Genomic DNA, 27,537 nt, shown 5'->3' with positions numbered 1-27,537 from the left:
TAACACTGTTCTAAACACCTTACATATGTTAACTATTTTTTTTAAATATATTTTTTATTGATTAAGATATTACATATGTGTCCTTATCCCCATGTTACCCCCTACCCCCCCCACCCCCCGCTCATGCCCTCCCCCTCCCCGTTGTTCCGTGTCCATTGGTTAGGCCTATATGCTTGCATATAAGTCCTTTGGTTGATCTTTCCCCCTTACCCCCACCCTCCCCTACCTTCCCTCCAAGGCCCAACAGTCCAATCAATGCCTATCCGTCTCTGGATCAGTCCTTGTTCATCAGTTTATGTTGTTCATTGTATTCCACAAATGAGTGAGATTATGTGGTATTTATCCGCTCTCCAGTTCCATCCATGCTGTGGCAAATGGTAAGAGTTCCTTTTTCTTCTTCCTCTTCTTAAAGAATACCTTTCAGCATTTCATATAATGCTGGTTTGGTGGTGATGAACTCCTTTAGTTTTTTCTTACCTGTGAAGCTCTTTATCTGACCTTCAATTCTGAATGATACCTTTGCTGGGTAAAGTAATCTTGGTTGTAGGTTCTTGCTATTCATCACTTTGAATATTTCTTGCCACTCTCTTCTGGCCTGCATAGTTTCTGTTGAGAAATCAGCTGACAGTCATATGGGTACTCCCTTGTAGGCAACTGACTTTCTTTCTCTTGCTGCTTTTAAGATTCTCTCTTTGTCTTTTGCTCTTGGCATTTTAATTATGATGTGTCTTGGTGTGGTCCTCTTTGGGTTCCTTTTGTTTGGTGTTCTCTGCGCTTCCTGGACTTGTAAGTCTATTTCTTTCACCAGGTAGGGGGAGTTTTCTGTCATTATTATCTTTGACTTGATTCTTGGGATCCTCTTGTCTGCTGTTGATCTCTGTATATTATTCTTTATTTCAGTCAGTGTATGTTTAATTTCTAGTTGGTCCTTTTTCATATCCTTGAGGGTCTCACTAGATTTCTTGAGGGTCTCACTAAATTTATCTGCGGTTTCCATAAAATTCTTGAAAAACCTTATAAACGTGGTTTTGAACTCTATATCCAGTCGTTTGCTTTCCTCCATTTCTGTCATTTGTGACCTGTTTCTTTGTCTCCACATTTTTTATGCTTCCCTGTGTTGGTAGAGTGGTTTTGTGTGTTAGGTGTCCTGTAGGGCCCAGTGGCTCAGCCTCCCCCGCTACCTGAGGTGGACACTCTTGGTGCACCCCCTTGTGGGCTTTGTGCATAGTCTTATTGTAGTTATGCTTTGATTGTTGTAGGATCACTGGGAGGAATTGACCTCCAGGGCAATTGGCTGTGAGAATCGGCTGTGTCTGCAGGGGGAGAACTTCTGTGCTGAAGACACCCTTCTGGGGCAAGACTTGCTTCAGTGGGGCTTTGGTGCTCCCTGAGTCTGCCCCCTGGGTGTGTCCCTTATGGATCTGAGGAGTTGTAATCCGGATGGTCCCCCTCTGACCACTGGGTACACTGGCTCTTGGAGGTTACCCAGCGGGAGCTATGAAGAGAACTGCAGATTCCCCTTCCTTTTTTGGAGTTTGGAGGTGCCCTGATGAGGCCCAGCTGTGAAGCAATGCAAGCTGCTGTGGGGCCTTGGGCCTTCTCTTGGAAGTTCTGGGTCTGTGGCCCAGCTGCAGTTTGTTAGGTAATTTTCAGGTTGCAAAGGGCCAGGGCATTCATATGCAAAAGCCTCTGCTGCAGCCTGGGTGGGGCGGGGTCTCAGGGAATCAAAGGGCGGGGCAAGGAACTACGGCGGATTCTCAGCCCTGCCCTAAGGGGCCTCGCACCTCTCAGTGTCCTGATAATTTAATTGCTGCAAGCACCTCTGAGGGAAAGCCGCCCTTGAGTTCCGAGTTCTGCCTGCTGCCAGACAGTCCAGTTTCTCCCCGTATGAGTCCTGGGTCCCCAGAGACTTCCCGGAACTGGAGTTCAGAGCAGTCGGGAGCTTGTGACTCCCTCCCGATTCAAAAAGACAGCCGCGTCCTCAGGTACCAGTCCCTTTACGCGCACTCTCGAGCCTCCGTACCTTTGCACTTTACTTCCGCAGCTCCTGACCCTCAATGTGCTTTTCTCTTTCCTTCTAGTTGTAGAATTTCCACTCCGCCAGCCCTCCTGTGAGTTCTGGATGATGTCCGTTCTGTCCTTTTATTGTGTTTTGAAGTTGTTGTAGGAGGCAGCAATTTCGGTGTTTCCCTATGCCGCCATCTTAGTTTCTCCCCATATGTTAACTATTTTAACTATTACAAAAATCCTATGAGGAAGGAGCTCCTTCTTTGCTCATTTCACAAATACAAAAAACTAAGGCATAATCTGGTCAAGGAACTTGGCCAACACAACTGGTAAATGATGGAATTGAGATTTGACCACAACTTCAGCATCTTAGAGCCCTAGCTCTAGTCACTGTTTTTATTGATATAATACATGGGTTATGAATAGCATTTAGCATATAGTGTTAGCTCTTAGTTTTATTAATTTTGGGCACTTAATAAAAGAAACTAGAATCACATCACAAACCCAGAGATTTGGGCTAGCAATTAGGAGGAAATTTCAAATAGTAAGGACTATAAAATGGCAGCCCATTAGAGGAAGAGTTTTCCCTTTCTGAGGATCTTTAAGTTCCAGACAGGTTATTGTAGCTTCAAATTAAGGGCTGTTTCACCAGAGGAGAAGAGACAAATGATCTCTTAAACCTTCATTTTTAGATTTCCAGACACTAAAATTACTCCTTTTAATGTTGTTTGTTTTTTTTAAAATATATTTTTATTGATTTCAGAGAGGAAAAGGGAGAAAGATAGGCATATCAATGATAAGAGAGAATCATTGGTAGGCTGCCTCTTGCACGTCCCCTACTGGGGATCAAGCCTGCAACCCGGATGTATGTCCTTGACTGGAATCAAACCCAGGACCCTTCAGTCCACAGGCCGACATTCTATCCACTGAGCCAAACCAGCTAGATATCCTTTTCATGTTTTTAATACCTTCCTCTCTTGTCCTTCCAATACAACTGCACACAAAAAATGAGACGTTACAATCCCCAAGCAAAATTCCACCAGAAAAAAAGAAAAGAGAATGGCTGACTTCATTCATTTCTGGAAATGGAGGTCAATAGCCACTTGTATTCCTGAATTACAAGCAAGAAATAGGAGTGTAATTAGAAATACCTCTGTTCTGGACACCTGAGAAGACCTAGCTCCACTCCCCGGCTCTCCGAGATGACCTGAGGCAAGTCAAGTCATCTCACCTCTCTGGGACTCAGCTTCTTCTTGGGGCAAATGCAGGGGCTATGGTAGAGGGACTCTAAAGATATCTTTTTCTCTGGAAAAAAAAAATCAATGATTCTATAAGTCTACATTCCATGAGGATCAGATAAGAAATAATTCAAGACCTTTGTATGTGGACCAATGAAATTAAAGATACAAAATTATAAACATAGGGTAGACACATAACATAGTCTTTGTTTGTTCCATTTTGCCCCCAACATATAATGCATCCTCTCACTTGAGTTGAGAGTTCATTTGTGGTTTCCATAGAGATAATTTTTTTGATGGGCACAGAAGAGAGAATTGTTAGTTGTTCTTTGTTGTCACTGGGACAGGAATCAATTTCTCTCTCATTAACCATGGAAACATCAGCTAGATTGGGCTTACACTGAACAGAACTCAAAAACCTGTTTTGTGCTACACTGAGAAAAAGAATTGGAAGTCTCTACCATGCATGCCACAAGATAAACTTATTATTCATGTGACTGTGAGGGTAAGTTACTCAGCTACATTATGCCCCATTTCCTCATCTGTAACATGGGGGAAATAACACTGCCTTCCTGATTAAATAACACTTGTAATGTCCTCAGAACAGGGCTTGCTCCCAATAAATGTTAGCCAGTGTTGTAATCCTTGTTTATCTCAGTATCATTTGTAGTACTATTGAAATGCCGCAACCTGGTATTAGAGGAGTGTCCCTTTCCTTTATTTCCCTAGATGTAAAGCTTAATTTGCATCAGGTCAATTGTTTCACGTCAACAAAAGCTAATCTAAGTTTTTCAGAAATTATATTAATGTAGGTGGAACCCTGTATTTTCTGCCCAATTTTAGGCAAATTCCCCAATCAACAACTATTTATTGAGTTTCTACCATGTGCCAGGCATTATGCATGGAAGAGAATGTCAGTGATTTCAAGAAGTTCCCATTTTAATTGATGAGGCAAGACAAACCTATGAAAAGACACCTCGATGTATGAAAAGTAGTGTGTCAAACTGAGTGAGCTGTCAGCGAGTGTAAGAAATCCCAGAGAAGTAATTGGGATGACTTAGGGAGGCTTCCTGGAGGAAAGGGCCTTGGGTTGGGACTTGAAAACTTGGTAGGATTTGAAAAGGCAAAGAAAACAAAGGAAGACCGACTGGCTCTGGTGGGGTTACATAGGGAGTAGAGGGAAAAACAAAAAAAAAAAAGATGTGAGCAAAGATACAGAAGCCAGAAGCACCCTGAGCTGAACAGCCTGAAATAAAGAGTCTTTCGGGGGATTGCAGTAGGGGGAGTATCAATGGGAGAGCAAGACTGAGAAGGAAACATAGGTTTACTTTAGAAGAGCCATTGAAGGGTCTTTAATTCTTATGTTGGACTATAGGCATTATTTCTGAAAGGGTGACTAGAAATCTACAGCTCATACGACTTTGGAATTGGAAGGGTACTAACATGTTATCCAGCCTTCTCTAAGTTTTGGAAATAGAATTCCCCAAATGGGGAAGTGACACAGAATTAGATAGTGAGGGAGCCCAAATTATAGTCTAGATATCTAGAGTTTCTAGCAACCCCTTCTTTTCTTTTATTCCTCCTCCCCCACTATTTTGGTTCCCAAGTTTAATTCAAGAACTCATGCAAAATATACCAGATAAATGAATTTTGATCCTCATCTTTCTCCTCCTCTTCATCCTGGTTTATCTGGAACTAATGTAATTCCTAACTCTCTTTGCCACATGCAACCAATCTCATAGATTATTCTCCAAATATTTTTTGTGTGTGAGATATTTCAAATATCTCTTTAAAAAAGAACCCCAGGTCCTAGCCGGTTTTGCTCAGTGGATAGAGTGTCAGCCTGTGGACTGAAGGGTCCCAGGTTTGATTCCGGTCAAGGGCACATGTCCGGGTTGCAGGCTTGATCCCCGGTGTTGGGTGTGCAGGAGGCAACCGATCTATGATTCTCTCTCATCATTGATGTTTCTATCTCCCTCTCCCTCTCCTGCCTCTCTGAGATCAATAAAAATATGCTTGTTTTTTTAAAGAACCTCAGAAACTATGGCAATCTTGCTCTTGCTCCTTTTAATAGTTGCAATCCTTCACTGAGTGTCACAGCTTTTCTATTCACTTTTTCTTTCTTGAAGAAATTGTTCAAAATTGGCAGTAGTCATGATTCCATGTCCCACAGGGTGGGTGAAGACAAAGGTGAACTCCAGAGCCTGCTTCTTTGTTTTTGTCCTGCTTTCCCACAGATGCCGTGGTGGCAGCAGAAGCAGAAAAAAAAATGTGTCAACCCCTTCTGATTACTTTCTAAAATCAGTGACAGAGTGAATTTAGGGAATTTCAACCTTTTATTTTTTTTCAGTAGGAGCAAACAGCCTTCAGGTCCATTGGCTCTCTTTAGCACCTTCAATTACTGATTCACCATCCTGGAGTACAATAGGGGAAGTGCTAAAATGGGTATGATTTTAGCACCATAGTCATGTCGTTATTGATTCCAGGATTCACAAATCTAATCTTTTGAGAAAGGAACCAGAAAGAATCTAATCTCTTGGCCACTGGGGGGTGTGACTAGGGGAGAGGAGAGGGAGGGAAATCTTGATAAATCCAACCATTACATACATAGTTCTTGAGGCAGCATGGCATGGTGGTTAAATACAACACGGGCTCACACTCAGGTATGCCACTTACTTGATGTGTGATTTAAACAAGTTTCTTAACCTCGCTGTGCTTCAGTTTTTTCATCTGTAAAGTGGGGATACTGGAAGTGCCTTCCTCATAGGATTTTTTGAGAATTAAATGAATTAATATTATCAGGGAGTCATTTGGTTAGATATTTTAAACATTGCTTAGTGATTTGTATGTAAGTTGTCTTCATACGTATGAGAAAGTCAACTAGTAGGCTTACCCAAAGAACAAATGCATGGGTAGGTTTTATAAAAGAGAGGAGAAAGAGAGAGAAAGAAAACTATAAGCAATCTTGGAATAATGAATCTTGTTTGCATAATTTTGGGGATATACTCATTAGCTGGAAGTTAGAAAAGGCATTAGTTGGGCATTCTGTCCCAGTTGGTCCTTGAGTAGGCCAAGTAGAAATAGCTAACACAAGACAAAACAATTTCAGTTGATTATGCATTCTTTAGAAAAATCTTGAGTTGTGGAGAAGATGTTGTGAGCTGTCTCTGCAATGTCTGACCATCAACATTTCTATCATAGTTAGATCAGGTCTGTCCTACTCATTCTTTTTTTTAAACATATTATTTATTTATCTATTTATTTTTAATCCTCACCCAAGGATATTTTTTCCATTGATTTTTAGAGAGATTGGAAGGGAGAGGGAGAGACAGAGAGAAACACTGCTGTGAGAGAGAGAGACACATCGATTGAATGTCTCCTGCAGGGTCAGGAGCCTGCAACTGAGGTATGTGCCCTTGACCGGAATCAAACCCGGGTCCCTTCAGTTCACAGGCTGATGCTCTATCCACTGAGCCAAACTAGCTAGGACTGTCCTATTCATTCTTGTTAAAAAATTTCAGTATACATAAACCTGGTATAACAGTGTCTGGCACATAGTAAGCAATTTCTAAGGCAGTTTAACTTTGAGGGAAAAGAGATTAGAATGGTGCTATTAAGACTGAGGATGGAATAGAGAGGAAGGTGGGTGCAGGGAAAACAGTCAAGGTTGTAGAATCGCACATCCTAACCTGGAGATAGTTCAACCACTACTAACTATAGAATAGTATTACATTTCTGTACCAAACTGATCATTACATTCAGAATTTCTTTAAGTGTATATTTTTTTTTGGCAGAAGAACTAAAGGCAAACTTGGATGAGCTTATTAAGCTTTACAACCAGAAGTATCCAGGACTACTGAAAATAGTACGGCATACCAAGAGACAAGGTCTTGCTCAAGCCCGCAACACTGGCAGGGAAACGGCCACAGCTGAAGTGGTAGCCATCCTGGATGCTCATATTGAAGTGAACGCTGGGTGGTAAGGCTCCAGATGGTTTCTTCTTCTGAAAAAAGGGAGAAAAGACATATTGTAATGCTGAATACAAGACAGGATAGTGTGGAAATGGGGAAAGCCTACATCAGACCTTAAACACAAGGAAGCTACAAAGACAGGATGCTTTTACTCGAGGATTTTGGTTGGCTAAGGATAGTGCTGGAGCAAAAACAATGGGCTTGGCATATTGACATTGCACCCAACCTTGACTTTACCAAATACTTTGGGACTTTGTATATACATCACTTCATCTAACTTGATATTCATGCGCTTATCTATAAAATTGAAGAGATTGCCTTTCGGTAATTCCTAAGGTTTTTCCCAGCCCTGAAATTACATGACCTAAAGAGAGCTGTGTTCTTTGGAGAAAATGGAGAATCAGATAGTAAAGAGTTATCATTTTGGAAACAGGGTGACCCAAAGGTAATGTAAATTCAGGAATACTGATGGTCCTGGTTCACAGTAGCTCGGGGGTAGTATTTGGGTACTAATTTCAAATATGCTTTTGACATGGGTCAGCTGCTAGCATCCCAGCTATACCAAAAGCTGAAGAACTTTCCTGGACTCTGGAGCGTTCCTCTCATCATCAAGCTCAGTCTAAATGAAGAAGGTGCTTAATGTCAGGGCAAGACATTAATGAAGAAGGTGCTTAATGCTTGGGGCACCTTGTCTGCTTGCTCCTGCTGCTTACCCACATACCTAACCTGGGTTTGTTACACATCCTTTTTCTAGGGCAGAGCCCATCTTGGCCCGGATTCAGGAAGACCACACTGTGATTGTGTCTCCTGTGTTTGACAAAATTAACTTTGACACCTTTGAACTAGAAAAGTATGGATTGGCAGTTGATGGGTTTAACTGGGAACTGTGGTGCCGTTATGATGCACTGCCAAAAGCCTGGATTGATCTGAATGATGTCACCGCTCCAGTGAAGTAAGTCGGGGAGGTCTCAGGAATGTGGTTAGCACATGGGAAGTCAGGAATGAATGGGGTGTGGTGGTAGTAATGGAAGAAGGGTGAAAGGAATGAAGGACAGGGAATAAAAATAAAAAACGCTGATCCCAGATAAGAAATCACAGACACTTTGGAATATTTGAGGGCTTTCAAGCAGAATAAAGCAAATGTTTTAGAAAACATTTGGGCCATTTAAAGCATTTATCAGGCTATTTAGTAGGAATATCCAGATGAAAAAGAGGTACTTTTAATAGACCTTGAGAAGAGTCATGACAACACGGAGGGTGAGGGAAAGTTACACACGCTTAGTTCAGCTAGAGGGTTTAGGGAAACCCTACGGATAAGAGGTTTGGGTAGAGTTTCAAAGGCCAAACCATCACTGTGTTTCCTACTGCTCCCCTCCCTCCTAACCCACTCATTATGGAGAGCTAAGTAACTTCTCTTGCTTTGTGTTCCACAGGAGTCCTTCCATCATGGGCATCCTGGCAGCCAACAGGCTCTTCCTGGGAAAGATTGGGTCTGTGGATGGTGGAATGCTGGTCTATGGAGGAGAGAATGTGGAGCTTAGTCTGCGGGTGGGTACATTTCCGTTCTTCTTATGGGACAAAGCAGAGGAGAAATAATAGGAGGGTAGTAGTAGTGTCTCTGGAATCCTGAAACAAGGCTGAATGTCAATGGTTCAAGAGGTGGACAAATCCTCATGTTTATAGGTCACTAGAGAAAGGCACTAGGACTTCAGGAGTGGAGTCTTTTTGATGTAGGTCTATATAATCTGGGACATATCGGAGGAAAGGGTAAAACTGAGGCTCAGCAGATGGTGTCCCTCTTTGTCTTGAGGAATCCAGGCATTTCCAAACATCTAGAATCAAACAACTCTGTGGCAGACAGCTTTCTATAAGACCAAAGAGAAACTGGGCAGAGGGTCCAGGGGGTACAGATGTGTGGACAGTTGAATGGACAGCTAGAACAGCTGACGTGATGGCATAGGTCATGCTGAGATGTAGTTTAGTCTAGGACAAATAGCCAATGATGGATTGTACAGCAGTAAAATTCTCGAACCAATTCTCATTCTGACCAACTTCCTGTGCACTGGCTACTCAGCAATGATGCCTCTTCTCTGCTCCAGCTTGACTTTGATGGGGTGGCTCTGAAGGCTTCAGTTTGGAACTAGTGCATTATTTTTTCTTTCCTATTAAATTTGTCGAAGTACATCTTATGGTCAAGCCCAAAGTCAAGGGGTGGGGAGTATCTTCTGTCTACAATGAAGTGATGGAGAAGTGGGGCCCATAAGTTCAACACATCACAATCAGTTTGGAATAGGTCTCATGCAAATCTAATTCCAAGCCCTACTTTTCCACTAGAAAGTTTGTGTTATCCTGGCCAGATACAAACTCCCTAAGCCATACCTGCTTCACCAAGAACCTAGCATGGTGAGTGACATATGGCTTACACTTGATAATGAGTTTATAATAAAAAAATAATAAGGATGTCAGGATGGCATTGTAAAAAATGCTGGGCCTAGGTTCTAATCCTGGCTCTGCTAATTCCCCATCTCTATAAAATGCTCACCCCTGCAACTCCCAGCTCCAAAATTCTGTGCCTGAGTCAGGTGACCTCTGGCCCATTGTGTTTTCTGGAGGAACAAGATAATTTCCTCTATAAAGCTTATTCTGTCCTACTCCCTTCAGTTTCTTTTCAATTGAGACTGAAGACCACATATTGCACCCACTTAGGACCCAATCAAGATCCCACATTTATGTGTTAACAAATAAACTTTGAGTACCTGTCTGGGTTTTCCATTAAGCCACAACCATCCTCTAGCAGAGAGAATTATTATTTTTTTGCCTGGTGGTCTTGATCAGTATTTCCACTTGTGAAATGGAGAGAAGTGTCCTTTTTTTTAAAAAAAACTATTTCATAAGAATGATTGTGCAGTTAAAATGTAATAAATAATTTGAAATGTTTTATGAAGATATGAATTAGAATTCTTATTTGACTTTTGGGACAGAGGCCAAAATAATAGAGGTTTAAATAAGATAGAAATTAATTTTTTTCTTCCATGACTGTTTGAACATAAGTGGTTCAGGATTGAGATGGCAGCTCCAGAGTGATGGGGACCAAGACTCTCCTATCTTGTGGTTCTGCCTCACTCAATATCACATCCATATCCTAGTTAGCAGGAAGAGAAAGTAGGGAAAGAGAGAGTATGCTCTTCCTCTTTTTTATGAGTTCTACCTGCAAGTTGTGTATATTGTATTTCATTGGCCAGCACTGGTCAGATGGTCATACCTCTATGCAGTCAAGGTGTTGTCCAGGGCTGGGTTCTCAGCTAGGACTGACTGAAAAAGGATCTGCTTCTAGGCTCATGTTGGTATTGGCAGCATTCAGCTCCTTGAAGTCTTCCAGACTGAGGAGGCATTCAGGTTTTGGCTGTCTATCAGTTGGAAGCCACCCTTAGTTTCTTGCACTCTTCATATGGTGGCTCACAACTTGGTGGCTTCCTTCTTCTAAGCCAGCAAGAGAGTGCATCTCCTAGCTCAGTGGCTCTCAACCTTCCTAATGCCGCGACCCTTTAAATCAGTTCCTCATGTTATGGTGACCCCCAACCATAAAATTATTTTAGTTGCTACTTCATAACTCTAATTTTGCTACTGTTATGAATCGTAATGTAAATATCTGATATGCAGGATGTATTTTCATTGTTCATGACCCACAGGTTGAGAACTGCTGCTGGATGGACACTACAATCTTAAGTAATGTAATCACACACATGTAATCGTGTACATACCTTTGCCATACTCTACTAGTTAGAAGAAGATCACAAACCCACACTCAAGGGGAGGGGAGTGAGGAAGGGTGTGAAGATGAGGAGGCAGGGATCATGCGGGCCACCTGTGGTCTGTTCATCACATTGCATAATATCTGGCATGCAGGCCCAGGAGGGGCCATAGGACACTAACTCCAGTGTGATTAGCTCAGGGCTTGGTACTCCTCAGGACATTGGCACTTTTCTTGAGGATAAGTGAGCAGGGACAGACTGCCAGGACCTTCGCAGTGGGGTTCAGGATTCTAGGAGGGGACGATGCACAAATGAAAATGCTACACAGGAAATATGAATTTAGAAGGCATTGGGGGCCAGGTGGAGCCTCTTTCTTGAAGAGATACACTGAAACTGGGTCCCGTCTGCTTTTATTCAGTTTTAGATACACATCTTGCCCTTAGTAAAGCACAGCAAACAGGTAGGGGACAGACCGTCTCTAAGGTCAATAAAGATCAGTAAGGTCCAGTAAACATTTACTTGGAGACTATCGAGCCACCACTATCTCAACACAAACAATCGGTGCTTAGCATCAACCCTGCTAATGCTCAAGATCCATCAGCCTTCTGCGTTTCTCGGTGCACTCTCATGACAGTATTGGCAAATGGTGGCTTCCTGCAACAGACCTTCCTTTGGTTTTGTTTGGGAGGATTTCCTAAAGTGGGTAGGATTTCTGGAACTGTCTGAATGACAGGAGAGAAGAAGTTTGGTAAACTTCTAAGGATTGTTTTAGATAAGTGGTTTGGCAGGTAACATAAAGATGGGAGTGGGAGGACTGAATTTATGTTCTTTAAAAAATGGCTCCAAAATATTAGTCTCTGTGCATCAGTAAGCAATGCTATTTATTAGCTGTGGCGCCAAGACTGTCCAGATGATTTTTCCCCCTTCTCTTGCAGGTGTGGCAGTGTGGGGGGAGAATTGAGGTTTTGCCCTGCTCCCGGATTGCTCACATAGAGAGACATCACAAGCCCTATGCCTTGGACCTGACTCCTGCCATGAAGCGCAATGCTCTCAGAGTGGCCGAAATCTGGATGGATGAGTACAAATACATGGTCTACTTGGCCTGGAACATACCACTGCAGGTTTGTCATGGCACTGAATAGGACCAGGAGGAGGAGGTGGTGGTCATGGTGGGAAATGGGAAGGGATACAGCAAAAGTGTCATCCCAGCCCTAAAGAATAAGGATAACATCCAGATAGTGTGATGATAATGACACAACATTTATGTAGTAAGACTATGTTCCAGACTCATTAATTATCACAACATGCTTAGAGGGTAGGTTTTATTTTTAATTTTATGTATTTTTAAAATTTTCTATTACAGTTGACATTCAATGTTATGTTAGTTTCAGGTGTATATCATAATGCCTAGCACTTATATAACTTACCAAGTGTTCCCTGTGATAAGTCTAATGCCCACCTGGCACAGTACATAGTTATTACAATATTCCCTATGCTGCACTTTACATTCCTGTGATTAATTTGTAACTCCCAATTTTTACTTCTTAATCCCTTCACTCTTTTCACATAGCTCCCAAACCCCCTCGCATCTGGCAACCATCAATTTGTTCTCTATATCTATGAGTTTATTTCTGTTTTATTTATTTATTTTGTTTTTCATTTTCCACATAGAAGTGAAATAATGTGATATTTGCCTTTCTCTGTTGGACTTATTTTACTTAGTCTAAATACCTTCTGTGTACATACATGTTGTCACAAATGGCAAGATTTTATTCTTGTTTATGGCTAAGTAAAATTCCACTGAATATATACCACATCTTCTTTATCCATTTGGACACTTAGGTTGCTTTAGACTTTGTTGCAAATAATTCTGCAATGATCATAGGGGTCCATATATTTTTTTCAAAATAGTGTTTTGGATTTCTTCAAATAAAAACTCAAAAGTGGAATTGCTGGGTTATTTGGTAGTTCTATTGCTTGCCTCCATTTTGTTTAGTTCTTTTTCTGGAGTTTTGTCTTGTTTAATTTGGGATATGGTTTTTTTTCTTCTCTTTTTTGACTACCTCCTGTGCTTGTTTCTATGTATTAGGTAGATCTGCTATGTCTCCCAATCTTGGGAGGATCACCTTATATAGTAAGTGTCTTAATGGGTTCAGTGGCACAGTCTTCCCGGTCACCTGAGATGGGTGTGCCAGGACTGTCCTTTGTATGGGTTGTGTGTGCCCTCCTGTTGTAGTTGAGCCTTGATTTCTGTTGGCACATCAGTGGGTGAGATTGACCCCCAAGCTGACTGGGTGTGAGGGCTGACCATGGCTACAACAGACAACCTGTTGGTGTGTGAATGACCTCATAGAATGGGGTTCATCTGGGGCTCTGGTGTCTGCTGAATTTGCCCTTTTGGTGTGTCATTTGTGGAACTAATTGGGTGGTGCTCTGGTGTGGTCTGAAGCTGGCCACTGGGTGTGTTGCTTCTGGGGCCTCTTGAGAAGAGCTCCAGTGTTAGCCAAAGTGAGCTGCTGCCTGCCTGGCCTGGGGTCACCTGGTAGGAGCTACAAAATGATCGGTGGTTGGTAGCTCCCTCTGTTGGGTTGGAGGCATCTGGGACCAGTTATGCTATGGACCGAGTGTGGCTGCCACTCATGCCAAGCTTGGGGCTGATTAGCAAGAGGTGCAGGGCATGAAGAGGCTACCCACTGCTTGTTTGGGGTTTGTAAATCTTTGAGAGATTTTAGGAAAGTCCACAGCTCAGGCCAAGGTTGGTTGCTTGTGAGGAACAGCCTTGGAAAAAGATTCATGCTGAAAGAGAGTTCAGTGAGGTAAGGTCTCAGGGAATCACTAGGGAGCGGCAATTGGGGTTAGCCAGGCTGATGGAGATTCAGTGCACACCTGTGTCTGCCTGCTGTGTGGGGAGAGGGCTCAATAAAGGAATAATGGCACCTGTCAGTACTTCTGTCCATGAGAGAGCTGCCCTTCCTTCCCTCTCTCTGAAGCCAGTCAATTCAGTTTCTCCCCATATATCCCTGGTGCTTTCCAAGCTGCTGTCCCTTTGCTGGAGCTTAGGGCAAGTGTGAGCGATTGAGTTTTCGCTTGGGTTCTTTAAAAGGATATCTGGCCTACAGCAGCCCTTTGTCTCACCTGGATGGACTTCCTGCTGATTTTCACAGACAGATATTGTGGGGACTCCTATTCCTAGCGCTGGTTCTTTGGGCTGGGGAGTGAGGTGTGAGCCAGGACCCCTCCCTCCCCAGAGAGGACCTTCACAGCCGAGAAGGTCTTACCTACACATGTGGGTGTGGGGCCAGCCCATTTTGCGTCTGCGCCCTCCTACCCTCTGCATAGCCTTCTTTATATCCTCAGTTACAGGAGTTCTGTTCAGCCAGTCTTCAGGTGGCTCTCCAGGGTGGCTGTTCTATAATTTAGCTGTAGTTTTGATGTGGTCGTGGGAGGAAGCAAGCGCAGACTCTTCCTTGGGTAGGTTTTCTTTTTGTTATTCTAAGTTTACAGATGAAGAAACTGAAGCACAGAGAATTGAAAGAAACTTGTTTAAGGTAATAAGGTAGTAAGTGGCTGAGATAAGATTCAAACCAAGTAATCCTCTACATTTCTTGTTCATCCATCCTCATTACTGGTGGAATCTTTATGGTACAGGGTCGGACATCAGGAACTCACTGTCTTAAGAGGACATAAACACGGTAGGCAGGATGTGAGATGGTGGGAATAGAGACTATAATCCTGTTGGATGCACATGAATGCGGATGACCTTCTTGGCTAAGGCCATACATTGTCCCTGCCACTGGAGGTCAGGGTGATTTGCTATCTTCTGCTTCTGAGCTGTGGCTCTGGGCTCAAACATTCTTTCAGTTTGATTCCCCACAGATATCACTTTTAGAAAATGCCACTTAACCACCAAAATCTTGCTGCCAGAATATTGCTTTTGAAAGCCTTTTCTGGCCATCATGAGTAGTATTTTGTGTTTTACTGATATAAATATGATCTCTAAGAGGAGCAGCCTGCATTAGCTTGCTAATGATGAGAAAGAAACCTGAGTGAGGCCCACTACACAGGCCTTGCAAGTGCCTTTGAGGCCAATGTGGTTCCTAAGGTTCAAGCTTTTTTCACTTTCCCCGGAAAACTATACATTATAAAGGTTACTTTATAGACCATCAGAAAAATACCCCCTTCCCTCAGGCATCATCCATACCCTTTGATGGAGCCAAGGACATTACACAGAAACATTCCATGTTTTATTTACACAGAAACACTCCATGTTTTACTTACAGAACTCTGGAATCGATTATGGAGACATTTCTTCCAGAATGGCACTCCGGGAAAACCTGAAATGTAAAACTTTTGACTGGTATCTGAAAAATGTTTATCCAGCCCTGAAGCCAATCCACAACATTGTAGGCTATGGAAGAGTACGTATTATGACATTGCATTTCAGATTTTAAATATTTGACTGTGACAGACAATGAAACCTGAGTCACAGGACTACCCAGAAAAGGGTTTCCCAAACGCATCCTGTCCAAGATTCTCTTCCTGTCCCCCAACTCCTTCCCTTGGGCCTTCTCAGTTCCTGTTACCTCTTACTCCACAGTTCCCATCTCCTTTCCTTCTCTCTGCCTCTACTTCCTTACTTGGCAGCCCTTGCTCTGCCTCTCCCGCTTCTCAGCCAATCAGGGTGTTTGGCCCCACCCACCTGAAGGTGGCTGTAGGTGTCCCTTCTTTATATATGTTGTGATGGTCCCAGTGGGCGGGCATTCCCAGGAAGTGGGGATCACAGCAGGGCCTCACTTCAGCATTTGTCTTAGAAATTTGCTTAGAAAAATTGCTGTCAGGATAGCAAACTGCTGGTCCCTTTGGCTGGTAATTCCTGGCCCCGTGGAGCACTGGAGAAAATGCAGGGTCTGGGAGGCTTGGTACTCTGTTTCTCCGACTCTTTCCAATCATGTTGTCATGTGTTTTGCTCCTTCAGATAAAAAACTCGCTGAGTGAAAATGACTGCCTGGATCGGGGCCCTATTAAGGGCAAGACCCCCATCATGTATTTTTGTAATGAATACAGTCCACAGGTATCTTCCACAACCTTCTTTGCCTGGACAGGATGAGTCTGTTGAGGCTCAGCCCTAGCGACCTTTGCCAGATTTGGACTCAGTGCCAGATGTCAGGGAGGCAGGAGCTGGGAATCCTGGGTAATGAGTCATGGTGAAACCCCAACCTGTACGTTTAACTAAGCACTTCCAAGTTCATTCAAAAAGTTATGGCAGGACAGTTCTATTTCAGATATGGGTAGCGAAGGTGAAAAGGCTCTGATCTGTTGCATTCATTCTCCATGGTAATATTTTCATTGACAAAACCTTCAATTCCTTTTTCCCCTCTTCCCACGGCGGCCTCCCTCCACCCCCACCCCCCACTGCTCCTTGTGTGGGAAGGTGGGGAGCTGTGGCTTCTTCCATAGAGAAGGAAACAGGGGCTAGAGAAGAGAGTCCCTGGCGGAATGGGAGTCCTTCCAGGGGATAAGAGAGATCTGGAACCAAGTGGGAGGTGTAGCAGGGGACTTCTTTTTCCCTGAGGCTACCCACAGCTGTCATGTTACTTCGCATGTTGCCCTCACAGGAACCTCTTGAGGGATGCAGGGTAGAAAGCATTTCCACTTGATGAATGAAAAAAAATAAAAGCTGTGACACAAAACAACTTACTTGTTTGAGCTCACTGAGCAAGGGAGGGTCAGATTGAAAATTTGAAAGGTTTCCTAACAACAAGCTCATAGTGGAGGCTTCCGATGACACCTAATGAAGTTCAGTTGAGTATTTTTCCCCCAAAGATAAGCTCCCTCATCCACGGAAGCCATGATTCTGTTGGGCTCCCTGTATGGAAGGAGGCAGGCTAGTGCTCCCTCCTCATGCCTGGTCTTCTCCCTAGAATCAACTGGGGGTGGTGGGAGAGAAAAACTGAGGGTACTACTTGTTACTCAGGAAAATTCAGTGCTCCCCCTGGTGACTGAGTGTCCACGGGACCCGTAAGCAGTCTTTATGTCCACTATCTGGGTCAAGGGCCTCTCCACAGACTGTGTCTACAGCAGATTGTTTTGTTGTCTTTTAGAAAGTCTACTACCATCTAACTGGGGAGTTGTATGTGGGATCACTGATTGCAGAGGCAAATGCCGAGGACTGCTGCCTGACAGACCCTGGCAGTGGGGAGAATCCCACTTTGGAGCCATGTTCCAAGGCAGCCCAAAATGGACTGCACATATATTGGGATTTTAAGCCGGTGAGTCATGTACTTTTTAAAGGATAGATATATTCAAATATAATCTGAGAGATTCATATTTGATGTCATAGTGTTTTAGAAAGACTCAGTTTGTGACAGTGTGTAGGGAAAACATCGGAAACAGGGAACTGGGTATGAAACACTGAGTCTTTTGACTAAGGTGTGTGTTGAAGGGAAAAAAATCTGGAAACTGTTATAGTTTAACAGTTAAGCATTTGGGTTCAAATCATAGTTCAGTTACATTTAGCAATTTTGTTGCCCTCTCTGAGACTCAGTTTCCTCATCCATAAAATGGAAATAGTATTGACTTTATGGGTTGGGAGGATTAAATGAGATAACATGTGTAAAGCATTTTAGCATAGTGCCTGGCACATAGAAAGTATTCAATAAATACTAGAGGCCTGATGCATGAAATTTGTGCACTGGGGTCGGGGGGCGTCCCTCAGCCTGGCCTGCACCCTCTCACAATCTGGGACCCCTCAGCGGATGTCAGGGATCCCTGCGGGATCAGGCCTAAAATGGCAGTCGGATATCCCGCTCGCAATCCGGACTGCTGGCTCCTAATCGCTCGCCTGCCTGCCTGATCGCTCCTAACTGTTCACCTGCCTGTCTGATCACCCCTAAACTGCCTCTGCCTCGGCCTCCGCCACTGCGGCTTCATCCAGAAGGTCGTTCAGCTGTCTGGTCTAATTAGCATATTATGTTTTTATTATTATAGACTAGAGGCCCAGTGCACAAAATTTGTGTCCCTCTGCACCCTCTTCAATCTGGGACATCCCTCTCACAATCCAGGATTGCTGGCTCCCGACCTTCCAGATGTCCTCTGAACAAAGCCATGGTGGTGGGGCCCAGGCAGAGGGGGTTAGGGGCGATCAGGCTGGTAGTGGGGGCATTTGGGGACAATCAGTCTGGCAGGGGTGGGCAGTTAGGGGTGATCAGGCCGGAAGGGGGGGCAGTTGGGGGTAAGCAGGCCAGCAGGGGGGGCAGTTGGGGGCAAGCAGGCTGGTGGGGGGGGAGTTGGGGGTGATTCGGCTGACTGGGGGGCAGTTGGGGACAATCAATCTGGCAGGGGTGGGCAGTTAGGGGTGATCAGGCCAGAAGGGGGAGCAGTTGGGGTTGATCAGGCCAGCAGGCAGAGTGGTTAGGGGCGATCAGGCAAGCAGGCAGGTGAGCAGTTAGGAGCCAACGGTCCTGGATTGTGAGTGGGATGTCCAACTGCCAGTTTAGGCCTGTGGGATTGGGCCTAAACCGGCAGTTGAACATCCCCTGAGGGGTCCTAGATTGAAATGGGTGCAGGCCGGGCTGAGGGACATCCTCCCCCCACCCCTGTGTATGAATTTCGTGCACTGGGCCACTAGTAAATTATAATAGCCAAGATTTATTGAGTATGTATTCTGTACCAGGCACTGGATTAAACATGATCTTTACATAAATTTTATAAGAGAAGTATTATTGTTAGCTCTACTTTAGCTATGTTGTAACTAAAGCACAGAGAAGTCACATAATATTCCCAAGGTCGCATAGCATAGTAAATGCTGTGGGTTCAAAGACAGAATCTTATCCACTATTTGTTATTGCCTTATTGCTTAGGAAGTTTGTTTCTGAAAGGGAGAAAAACGCTGAACATTGGTTTGAAAAGGTAGAGTTAAGGGTGTTTCTCCCCCCCCCCCCCGCTTTTATATTGGGACATTTGGATTATTTAAAGTAAGTAGAAAAGGAAGCTGCTAAGAGAGAGAAATAAAGGAAGGATGTTAGACAGGAAGAGTGTTTTTCTCTATATATGTCACGTGCGGCTGGGCTCAGAGCACAGGGGCTGCTGGCAGTAGAGACAGAAGCAGGACAGCTCCTCTGAGACCACCCATGTCATTTGGGTGAGGGGTCGACTGACTGGAAGCGGGGTCTTCTGACAAAGTGAAAACTAAAGGCATTGAGTGAAAGGGACAAAGCCTGCTAAGGAGACCTGGAGGAGTAGCCCTAAGGAGTAAGCCAAGTGCTGAGGCCAGACTGCTGTAGGCACATTTGTGGGCTAGGTCCACTCCACTCCAATGGTGACCCTGTGTTGTCTGAAAGTGGGGGCCAAGAGAAAGGAGCAGTGGGAGTGGGAAGAGTTAAGAACCAGAGAGCCATCTTGAATGGTGATGCTAGATGGATGCATCGTGGGAGGTGGGGGTGGAGGGAGTCCAGTGTGGCCAGGGCAGGTGACATTTGGGGACAGGGTTGTTGGGGGCAGTTTGTGATTGGAAGAGAAGAGAGGTATGGAGCGGATGGCTAGGGAGGGAGCAGGGATATGGCCTTGAGAATGTGGTCTCTGCCTCAAGATGCTCAATAAACATTAAACCTAACTGTAACCCTAATATTACTTCTCAACCCATTCTATAGATGAGGAAATTGAGACTAAGGCAGGTTAGGTAATTTGCCAAAGGCCTCTCTGTAGATGTTTGAGCAGGGATTTAACACGGATGTTTTAGCTCCAAAGCCTGCAACATTCCCAGTAGTAAACCCTCATGAAGCCCCCACGTGGGAGAAGTAGGAACTGCCCCCAGAGTGATGGAGAAAATAGGCTGAGATTCCTGAATGTAGCTCCCACTCCAGTCCTACCACAGAGCCTCACCGCAGAAGGAGGAAGAATCCTAATGGGTGTTACAGGCTCAGAGCTGCAGGTGTGAAAAGGAAGGTCAGTCATGGCGCTCCAAGGGGCATCATGTCTTGTCAGTCACACTGACCTGATGCTCAATCTTGGGAGAGGCAGATGATAACATCAGAGCCCAGCACTGCAGTGCTTACCCCAGACCTATGGTTAGGTTACCACGGGGCTTGGAGAGAAAGCACTGGGTGACCCGAAGCTACACTTTGCTTCCTTTGTCCTCTGGATGGCTTGCAGAGAATCGAGGGACCCTCCAGCTTTTTTTTTGTGAGCAGAGCAGAGAGAGTAGGCGCAGGGAGGTGAGGCATGGCTAGGGCATTTCAATACCTTGATTGTCTCTCCTCCCATCCAGGGAAGAGCCCTCATAAACAGGGCCACCAAACGATGTCTGGAGTTAAAGAAGGCTTCCAGTTACTATATGCCTGTGCTGCGGCCCTGCACCACACAAGTGTGGACAATCCAGCACACCATCGGAAACTGGGGGTCCAACTAGCATCCAGCAATCCTCAGAGAGCCTAGATTTGAGACACCAATTCTTGCCACTGAATGGCTTCTATTTCCAATTCTGTTCAGAGTGCCAGTGGGTGAGAGAAAGAAAATGTGTGTGTGTGTGTGTATTTACTGTGACTTCCGCCTGTGACACACAGGATGTGGTAGGGGAGGGCTGTGGATGTGTCCTGGAGTCCTGGCCGGGGAGAGTAAGGAAACTACAACACTTCACCCCAGCTTCCCTTGGAATTATATATATCAAACGCCATTCTTGGAAACTCCTTGAAATAACCACCTTCATCTGGCTGGCGTGTGGGGGAGAGAACCAGGAGGGTGGAAGATTATCTTTGACTTCCACCAGCGCTGGCTGGTCTTCATTCCTGACGACTACGGTTGTCATCTGCCCCTCACCTTCTCCTCATCTGCTCGGAGCTCCGCCGCCTTGGGGCTGCCACACTGCAGAGGCCCAGTCATCACCGTGGCAGCGAGACACCTACTCAGGGGCCGCCCACTCTCTGAAGCCATGTCGCTGCTCCTACTCTCTTTTCTAGGCTGTCCTGAAAGATACAACAAATAGACAAGGAATCTTAGAAATTCCTGCGTTTATCCACTCACAGCAGTTTTATTTGATTACCCAGTCTCTCCAGTACCAACGAGGTTCCAGAGGCTGAGCGCAGCTCATCAGCTCTACACAGTGCAGAGAGAATGGTGGAGACATCCAAGTATCTGGAACTTTCTCCAAGTAGCTCACACTATTTAATAGATTTGATTACCCATTTCCTTCCACAATCCTGAAAATTAGAGAAAATGAGGTTTGAAACGGAGAGGCATCACTTACTGGGACACAAAGGAAGGACTGTAGGACAAACCTGAAACCAGGACTCCTTACTGACATCACTGGGTGAGTCCTTTCCCCCAGCTGGCGAGGTGGGAAGACATGTCCAGGGCAGCCAGTTTGGGCGAGGTTAAAGGATGGGAGAGGGCTCCATGGGGGAGGGAAGGTAGAGTGACCGTGTGTGTGTGTGTGTGTGTGTGTGTGTGTGTGTGTGTGTGTGTGTTGTGGGCTCAGCTTTCAAGTATGAACTTAAGGGCCCCTTCTTCAGGGGTCACTTTGCCCCCTTGTCTCACATCAGAGCTATGTGGGAATCATTAATTTCCCTTTAGACAATGGGTAAGGAAGACACTGTTAATTGAGTACAGAATTAAATCAGCTAGAATTTTAAAAAATAAGCTTTTAGAAGTGTACAAGTCATAATTGTACAGCTTGACAACATTTTCACAGTGAACACGGTGTCAAAAATGAAAACAATGCCACAGATAAGATTTTATCATGAAAAATTACAGAACAGGAAAAATGTTAAGCAAATGTATAACTTCTAGCTTCTCCCTAGTAAATTGAAAAAAAAATGCAATTCCTAGCAAAGTTTTTCAAAAAGCATGCATCCAATAGGAAAATATACAAAAGACACAGTATCTTAAACATATGAAAAGATGTTTAACATCACTCATAGTTAGAGAAATGCAAATTAAAACTGTACTGAGATAATTTTTCACTTAAATTGGTGAAAATTAAAAAGTATGACAACACATTCTGTTGGCAAGATTATGAGAAACAGGGAGCCTCACGCTGTGATGTAGGGGTGATATAGGGGTACAAGCTGGTTCAATCCTTTTGGAGAGATATTTGGCAATACCTAAAAAGATTATATGTACATTTTAAATTTGTGCCAATAATTCTACTTCAAGGAATTTACACCTCCAAAAAGAAGAAAATAGTTATGTACAAAGTAATTATTTGAGTGTTGATAAGTGTTAGAAACAAAATGTATGCTCCAACATCAGAGAGTGGTTGAATACATCACCACAGTGGAGTACTATGCAGCTATAAAAAGAAGTAGACACATTTCTTTTGAACTGTTATGGAGCAATTTCCAGTGTGAAAAAGGAAAAATGGCATCTATACTATGTATCTTTTAGGTAAGAAATAAGGAAAAATTATACATGTACCAGTTTATTTATGCAAAATGAAACATAGAGATAAATCAGAAATGACATTGCTCACTGATGGGTGGTGGTTGGAAATAGTGTGGAAGGAACTGGGGAGGGGGATAGGGTAGAATGGCTGTGGGAGGAGTGATACTTCTCAAAATATACATTTTTTTATAGGCCGGGCTTTTAAAACCATGTTATATTTTGTATGCTCAAACATAAATACATAAAACCAGTAGGGAAAGAGGGAAACACAATGGGATGCAAACAAACACAAGGGAACCTAACTATATTCCTCTAGTTTAAGTGAATACACACTCATTCTAACCATAGTCAGCATTCAGCCTCCGATTCTCGATTCTGAAATATTTTCCAGTAAGAGGAATTAGGGCTCCTTGGAGATATCACTGATTTTAGGCTTGGGGGGCTGGGATGTTTTGATGGCGACATGTCACAATTTACAGCAGCTAGGCTCAAGGGGTTCCCACTGGTCAGATCTTCGATAATTAAAAGAATTAAAATAAATTATTTTTATTCAATATACTAGAGGCCTGGTGCATGGATTCGTGCACCGTTGGGGTCCCTTGGCCTGGCTTGCACCGTCTCGCAATTCGGTACCCCTCGGGTGATGTCAGAGGCCTAGTGCATAGATTTAGCCCAATTCCCACAGGCCAGGCTGAGGGACCCCACTGGTGCACAAATCTGTGCACCAGATCTCCAGTATGTATATGAGATCTTTGGTTAATCTCTTTCCACCATCTGCCTCCCCCCTTCCCTCTCAGATTCATCAGTCTTTTCCATGTTTCCATGCCTGTGCATTGAGCATCTGCCCCCTGGTGGTCAGTGCATGTCATAGCTACCGGGCAAATGGTCACTTAGGCTTTATATATAGAAATTACAAGCCATACAATAAAATAAGAATCCACGAGTTCATACAAATGAATGCATGGATGAATGAATGGATAAACAAGGAAAAAAGAAAGTTCTTCTTTATGGCAGAATGCCAACTAAAAATTGTAGGAAGAATTATGGATTTGAAAAATTATTTGACAACCCACATAACCAAAGTTATTTCAGGCAAGAAACACCAATGTATGTTAAAAGTAGTGGGTGTTGAGAAACAGGATACATACATAGCATCAGAGTAATTCCCCAGAAGGCATTTATTAACTACAAAGACAAAATAGTAATTTCAATGTGGAGAAACGGGGCAGACACCATCCTAACTAAGTGATCAATGTTCACATCACTAGTTACTGAAAAAATGGATATCACGTGCCTCTCAAAATGATTCACCCAGAAGAATACATCATTTCTATGGTATTCCTGACCAAAATACAGAGCTTGAATCTATAATCTTGAGGCAACATCAATTAAATCCAAATTGAGGAACATTCTTCAAAATAAATGGTCTGTATGCTTCAAAAATTTCAAAGTCAAAATACAAAGAAAGATTGAGGAACTGCCCAGAATAAAGGGGACTAGAGGGACATAACAACAAAATGTAATGTGTGATTCTGTAGCAGAACCTGGGACTGAGGGCAAATTATTTTTCCTTTGGTTGTAAAGAATAGCAGGGGATAACTGGTGGAATTTAAGTAAAACTTGGTGATTAGTTAATAGTCCTGTATCAATGTTATCTTCCTGATTTTGATCATTGTACCCCAGCTATATGAAAATGTCCTTGATTTTATGAAATACTCACTGGAAGATGGATTGGGGGGAATTATCTATGATATTTTATATGTATGGATAGATAGATAGATAGATAGATAGATAGATAGATAGATAGATAGCAGTGAATGGACAGGTGGACGACAAACAAACAGATGGAACAAACAAATAGTGGAGCAGAAAATAATAAAACAAATGGGGCAAAGTGAATCTGGATGAAAGGTAAGGGATATACAACTATTCTCTGTACTATGTTTGCAACTTTCCTATAAGTCTGAAATTATTTCAAAATAAAAAGATTTAAAAACGTCTGTCTAGATATACATTAAATATCTCTTCCTGCTGAACTGCTTCTATAAGCTGTGCTGCTTAGTCTAACTTTGGTGCTCTTTGTTCGCTGAGGGAATCTGTGATTCTCTCAAACCCACAGCTAGGACAACAGAAAGCGGCTCGGGTGCCCACTGTGCCAGATCTCGGCTTCCTGCAGCTGCTCTGAGGTTAAGGCAAGGACGGTGTCCATGTGCTTCTTTGCCCCTGAAACCACCTATATACTTGTCCAAAGTTCTGCGTGAAATGCTGCTTTTCTGCTCACTGTCTGTCACCAGCCTTTGTTGACCAGAACACTGTGAAGGTCATCTCAGTGACTATCTTTAGTCCAGTCAGGAGACTGTTCCCTTGGTAACCAAGTTCATTTTTCACTGATTCTTCTCTCTCTCTGATTTTTGGGACTGTTGGAGCTCTACTATAAGTTAAAGTAGCCTTATAGATGCAGAAATATGACAGGTTGACACACAAGGCATCTTACAACCCCAGCAGAGAAGTAATTCTGTGTTTGCCCCATGAGTAGAATCCCTGGAGTCGTGGTCCTGCTAGTGCCCTTCCTCTGCTCAGATAGGGATCGTCCCTGGGGTGTCCTACATGTCCCTTTCTCTCCTCAGCCCACATTGCCTCTGGGGCTGTGGGTGGGTCCCTGGTTGACCCCTGATGGCCATGTGGCGAAGCCACGCTGACAAGCATCCGGAAGGAACCACACCTCAGTTACCCCATGCTCCTCTCAGCCTTGTAGTGGCAGGTTTGCTTCCTCTTTTCATGCCCTCTGTCCAAAACTAAAGGCACAAAGCAGCTGTGCTTGGTCCCTTCAGGTCCCCACAGAAGCCCAGGGGTACATCTGGGATTTGCCCCTCTCCTTATCGCAGCTGATTCTTCTCGAGATGTGTGTAGAAGCACTGGGAAGGCCACGGCATGTTACTAAAAGGCGAGTCCCACTGCCAGTCTGGGCAGCATTTTCTTCCAAAGCAGAAGGCTGTGAGTCCTGTCTCTCAGGGACTCTTGTTACCCAATCAATGAGTTCTCTGCTCTAACTGGCCACCGGGGCCATTGTCTTCTGACACAGCCTGGCCAGGAGCCCTTCCATCTGCAGGAGAGAGTTCACACCTTCGGCTATCTTCATATGAGTGTATCTAATTTCCTTAATAAACTCCAGTTTCAAGTATTCTGCCATTTGGAAGGTTTTACACACTAGAAAAATGTTGCCAATGATGTCTTCTGGTGAATAGCCAAGATGCCACAGGTGAGCGAGAATCTTGTAGGCTTCGTCAGTATTGGCATTCACACAGTGCTGGATCATCTCCTTCACCTTGAACACATCCTCACTATTAATGAAGCCAAGTCCTGAGAAAGTAGACTGCAAGTTGCTCAACACCTGCCGCAAGTCTCCCTGGGCAGTGAAGATAATAGCTTCAAGACCAGTGTACTGCACATTCTCCTTCTCAATCACGTTCATTAGCCTGATAAGGACCTGGCCATCGGTCAGCTTTGTGTAGCAGAGGACAGCGCACCTGGACTGAATGGGCTCTATGATTTTATCTGAAGCATTATAAGCAAGAGCAAAGCGAGTTGTTTTGGAGTAGATTTCCATGGTTTTCCTCAAGGCTTGCTGGGCTCCATCAGTCATGCTGTCTGCTTCATCTAGGATGATGATCTTATGCTGTCCTTTGGGAAGGGTGACTTTCTGTTGGGCAAACATTTTGATTTGTTTCTCACAACATCAATGCCCCTGTCATTTGAGGCATTGAGTTCCAAAACAGCATCCTTGAGAGCTGGGCCCAGAAGGGCTCGTGCCAAACACAGGATGTTTGTAGTTTTGCCAGTTTCTGGGGGGCCAGCAATGATAATATTGGGCACATTCCCTTCTCGTGCAAAGACCTGCCAGTTTCTGTAGACTTGGAAAGGCACAAAACAGGGTTGGCTAGACAGAAACCATGGGCCTATCTTTTGACCCTATTAGGCTATCTGGAGTGGATAGGCTAGTGGCCTAGTCAGACCAATACTTCTCTCACAGCAGCTCGTAGTGGCTGGCACTGCTGGGGGCCTTGCTGGGGATAGGGGCAGGGTCCTGGACCCTGTACTTGGCCACCGCACTGTAGCTCTCCTCCACCTCCATTCTCCTGCTGCCTCTTACCGCAGGCCAAGCTGAGGGACCCCACCAGTGCACGAATCTGTGCACTGGGCCCCTACTATGCATATAAGATCTTTGGTTAATCTTTTCTTGCCCTTCCCCTTTCCCCCTTCCCTCTAAGATTCATCAGTCTGTTCCATGTTTCCATGCCTGTACATTGAGCATCTTCCCCCTGGTGGTCAGTGCATGTCATAGCTACCAGTCAAATGGTCGCTTAGGCTTTTATATATATAGACTAGAGGCCCATTGCACAAAAATTTGTGCACTTGAGAGGAAGGGAGGTCCCTCAGCCCGGCCTGTGCCCCCTCGCAGTCTGGGACCCCTCAGGGGATGACCATCTGCTGGCTTAGTCCCGCTCCCTGGGGGATTGGGCCTAAGATGGCAATCAGACATCCCTCTGGCAGCCCGGCAGCCCTTGGGAGATGTCCACTTGCCAGCGGGGACAGGCCTAAACTGCAGTCGGACATCCTTAGCGCTGCTGAGGAGGCAGGAGAGGCTCCCACCACCACTGCTGTATTGGCAGCCATCAGCCTGGCTTGTGGCTGAGCAGAGCTCCTCCCATGTGAGAGCACCCTGACCACCAGAGGGAAGCTCCTGCATTGAGCATCTGCCCCCTGGTGGTCAGTGTGTGTCATAGTGACCAGTCATTCCCAGTCATTCTGCTGTTAGGATCAGTTTGCATATTACCCTTTTACTATATAGGATAGAGGCCTGGTGCATGGGTGGGGGCCAGCTGGTTTGCCCTGAAGGGTGTCCCGGATCAGGGTGGGGGTCCTGTTTGGGTGCCTGGCCAGCCTGGATGAGGGGCTGATGGCTGTTTTCAGGTTGCCTGCATCCCCTTTAGTGTGGGGGTCCCGCTTGGGTGCCTGGCCAGCCTGGATGAGGGGATGATGGCTGTTTGAAGCTGGTCACAACCCCTTCAGGGTGGGGGTTCCCACTGGGGTGCCTGGCCAGTCTGAGTGAGGGGCTGAGGACCGTTTTCAGGCTGGCGGGCAACTGAAGTTCCCAACCTCTCCTTTTTTTCTTTCTTTTTTTAATTCTGGGAT

The 27,537-nt window shown here is 44.5% G+C and overlaps 1 protein-coding gene and 1 pseudogene across 3 annotated transcripts in view; one reads left to right on the top strand and one right to left on the bottom strand.

Annotated features, from left to right (window-relative positions):
* Positions 1-20,638, top strand: part of GALNT8 (polypeptide N-acetylgalactosaminyltransferase 8) — a 49,881-nt gene extending 29,243 nt beyond the window's left edge. Inside the window, exons 4-12 of one of the 3 annotated variants that reach the window (XM_059683815.1) lie at positions 7,040-7,223; positions 7,971-8,168; positions 8,650-8,764; positions 9,551-9,619; positions 11,904-12,089; positions 15,249-15,386; positions 15,944-16,039; positions 17,070-17,237; positions 20,234-20,638. In XM_059683815.1, coding sequence (XP_059539798.1) covers positions 7,040-7,223; positions 7,971-8,168; positions 8,650-8,764; positions 9,551-9,619; positions 11,904-12,089; positions 15,249-15,386; positions 15,944-16,039; positions 17,070-17,237; positions 20,234-20,374 — 1,295 coding nt within the window. In that variant the 3' untranslated portion in view covers positions 20,375-20,638. The remainder of the gene's footprint in view (positions 1-7,039; positions 7,224-7,970; positions 8,169-8,649; positions 8,765-9,550; positions 9,620-11,903; positions 12,090-15,248; positions 15,387-15,943; positions 16,040-17,069; positions 17,238-20,233) is intronic. The other 2 variants (XM_059683816.1, XM_059683817.1) reach the window with 2 other exon arrangements.
* A 4,605-nt stretch (positions 20,639-25,243) lies between these two features.
* On the bottom strand, positions 25,244-26,476 carry LOC132228032 (replication factor C subunit 2-like; annotated as a pseudogene).
* Between the last annotated feature and the right edge of the window lie 1,061 nt (positions 26,477-27,537).

Source organism: Myotis daubentonii, chromosome 2 (assembly GCF_963259705.1).
Source record: "Myotis daubentonii chromosome 2, mMyoDau2.1, whole genome shotgun sequence".
Taxonomy (NCBI): Eukaryota; Metazoa; Chordata; class Mammalia; order Chiroptera; family Vespertilionidae; genus Myotis; species Myotis daubentonii.
This window is presented reverse-complemented; position numbering and strand designations above follow the sequence as displayed.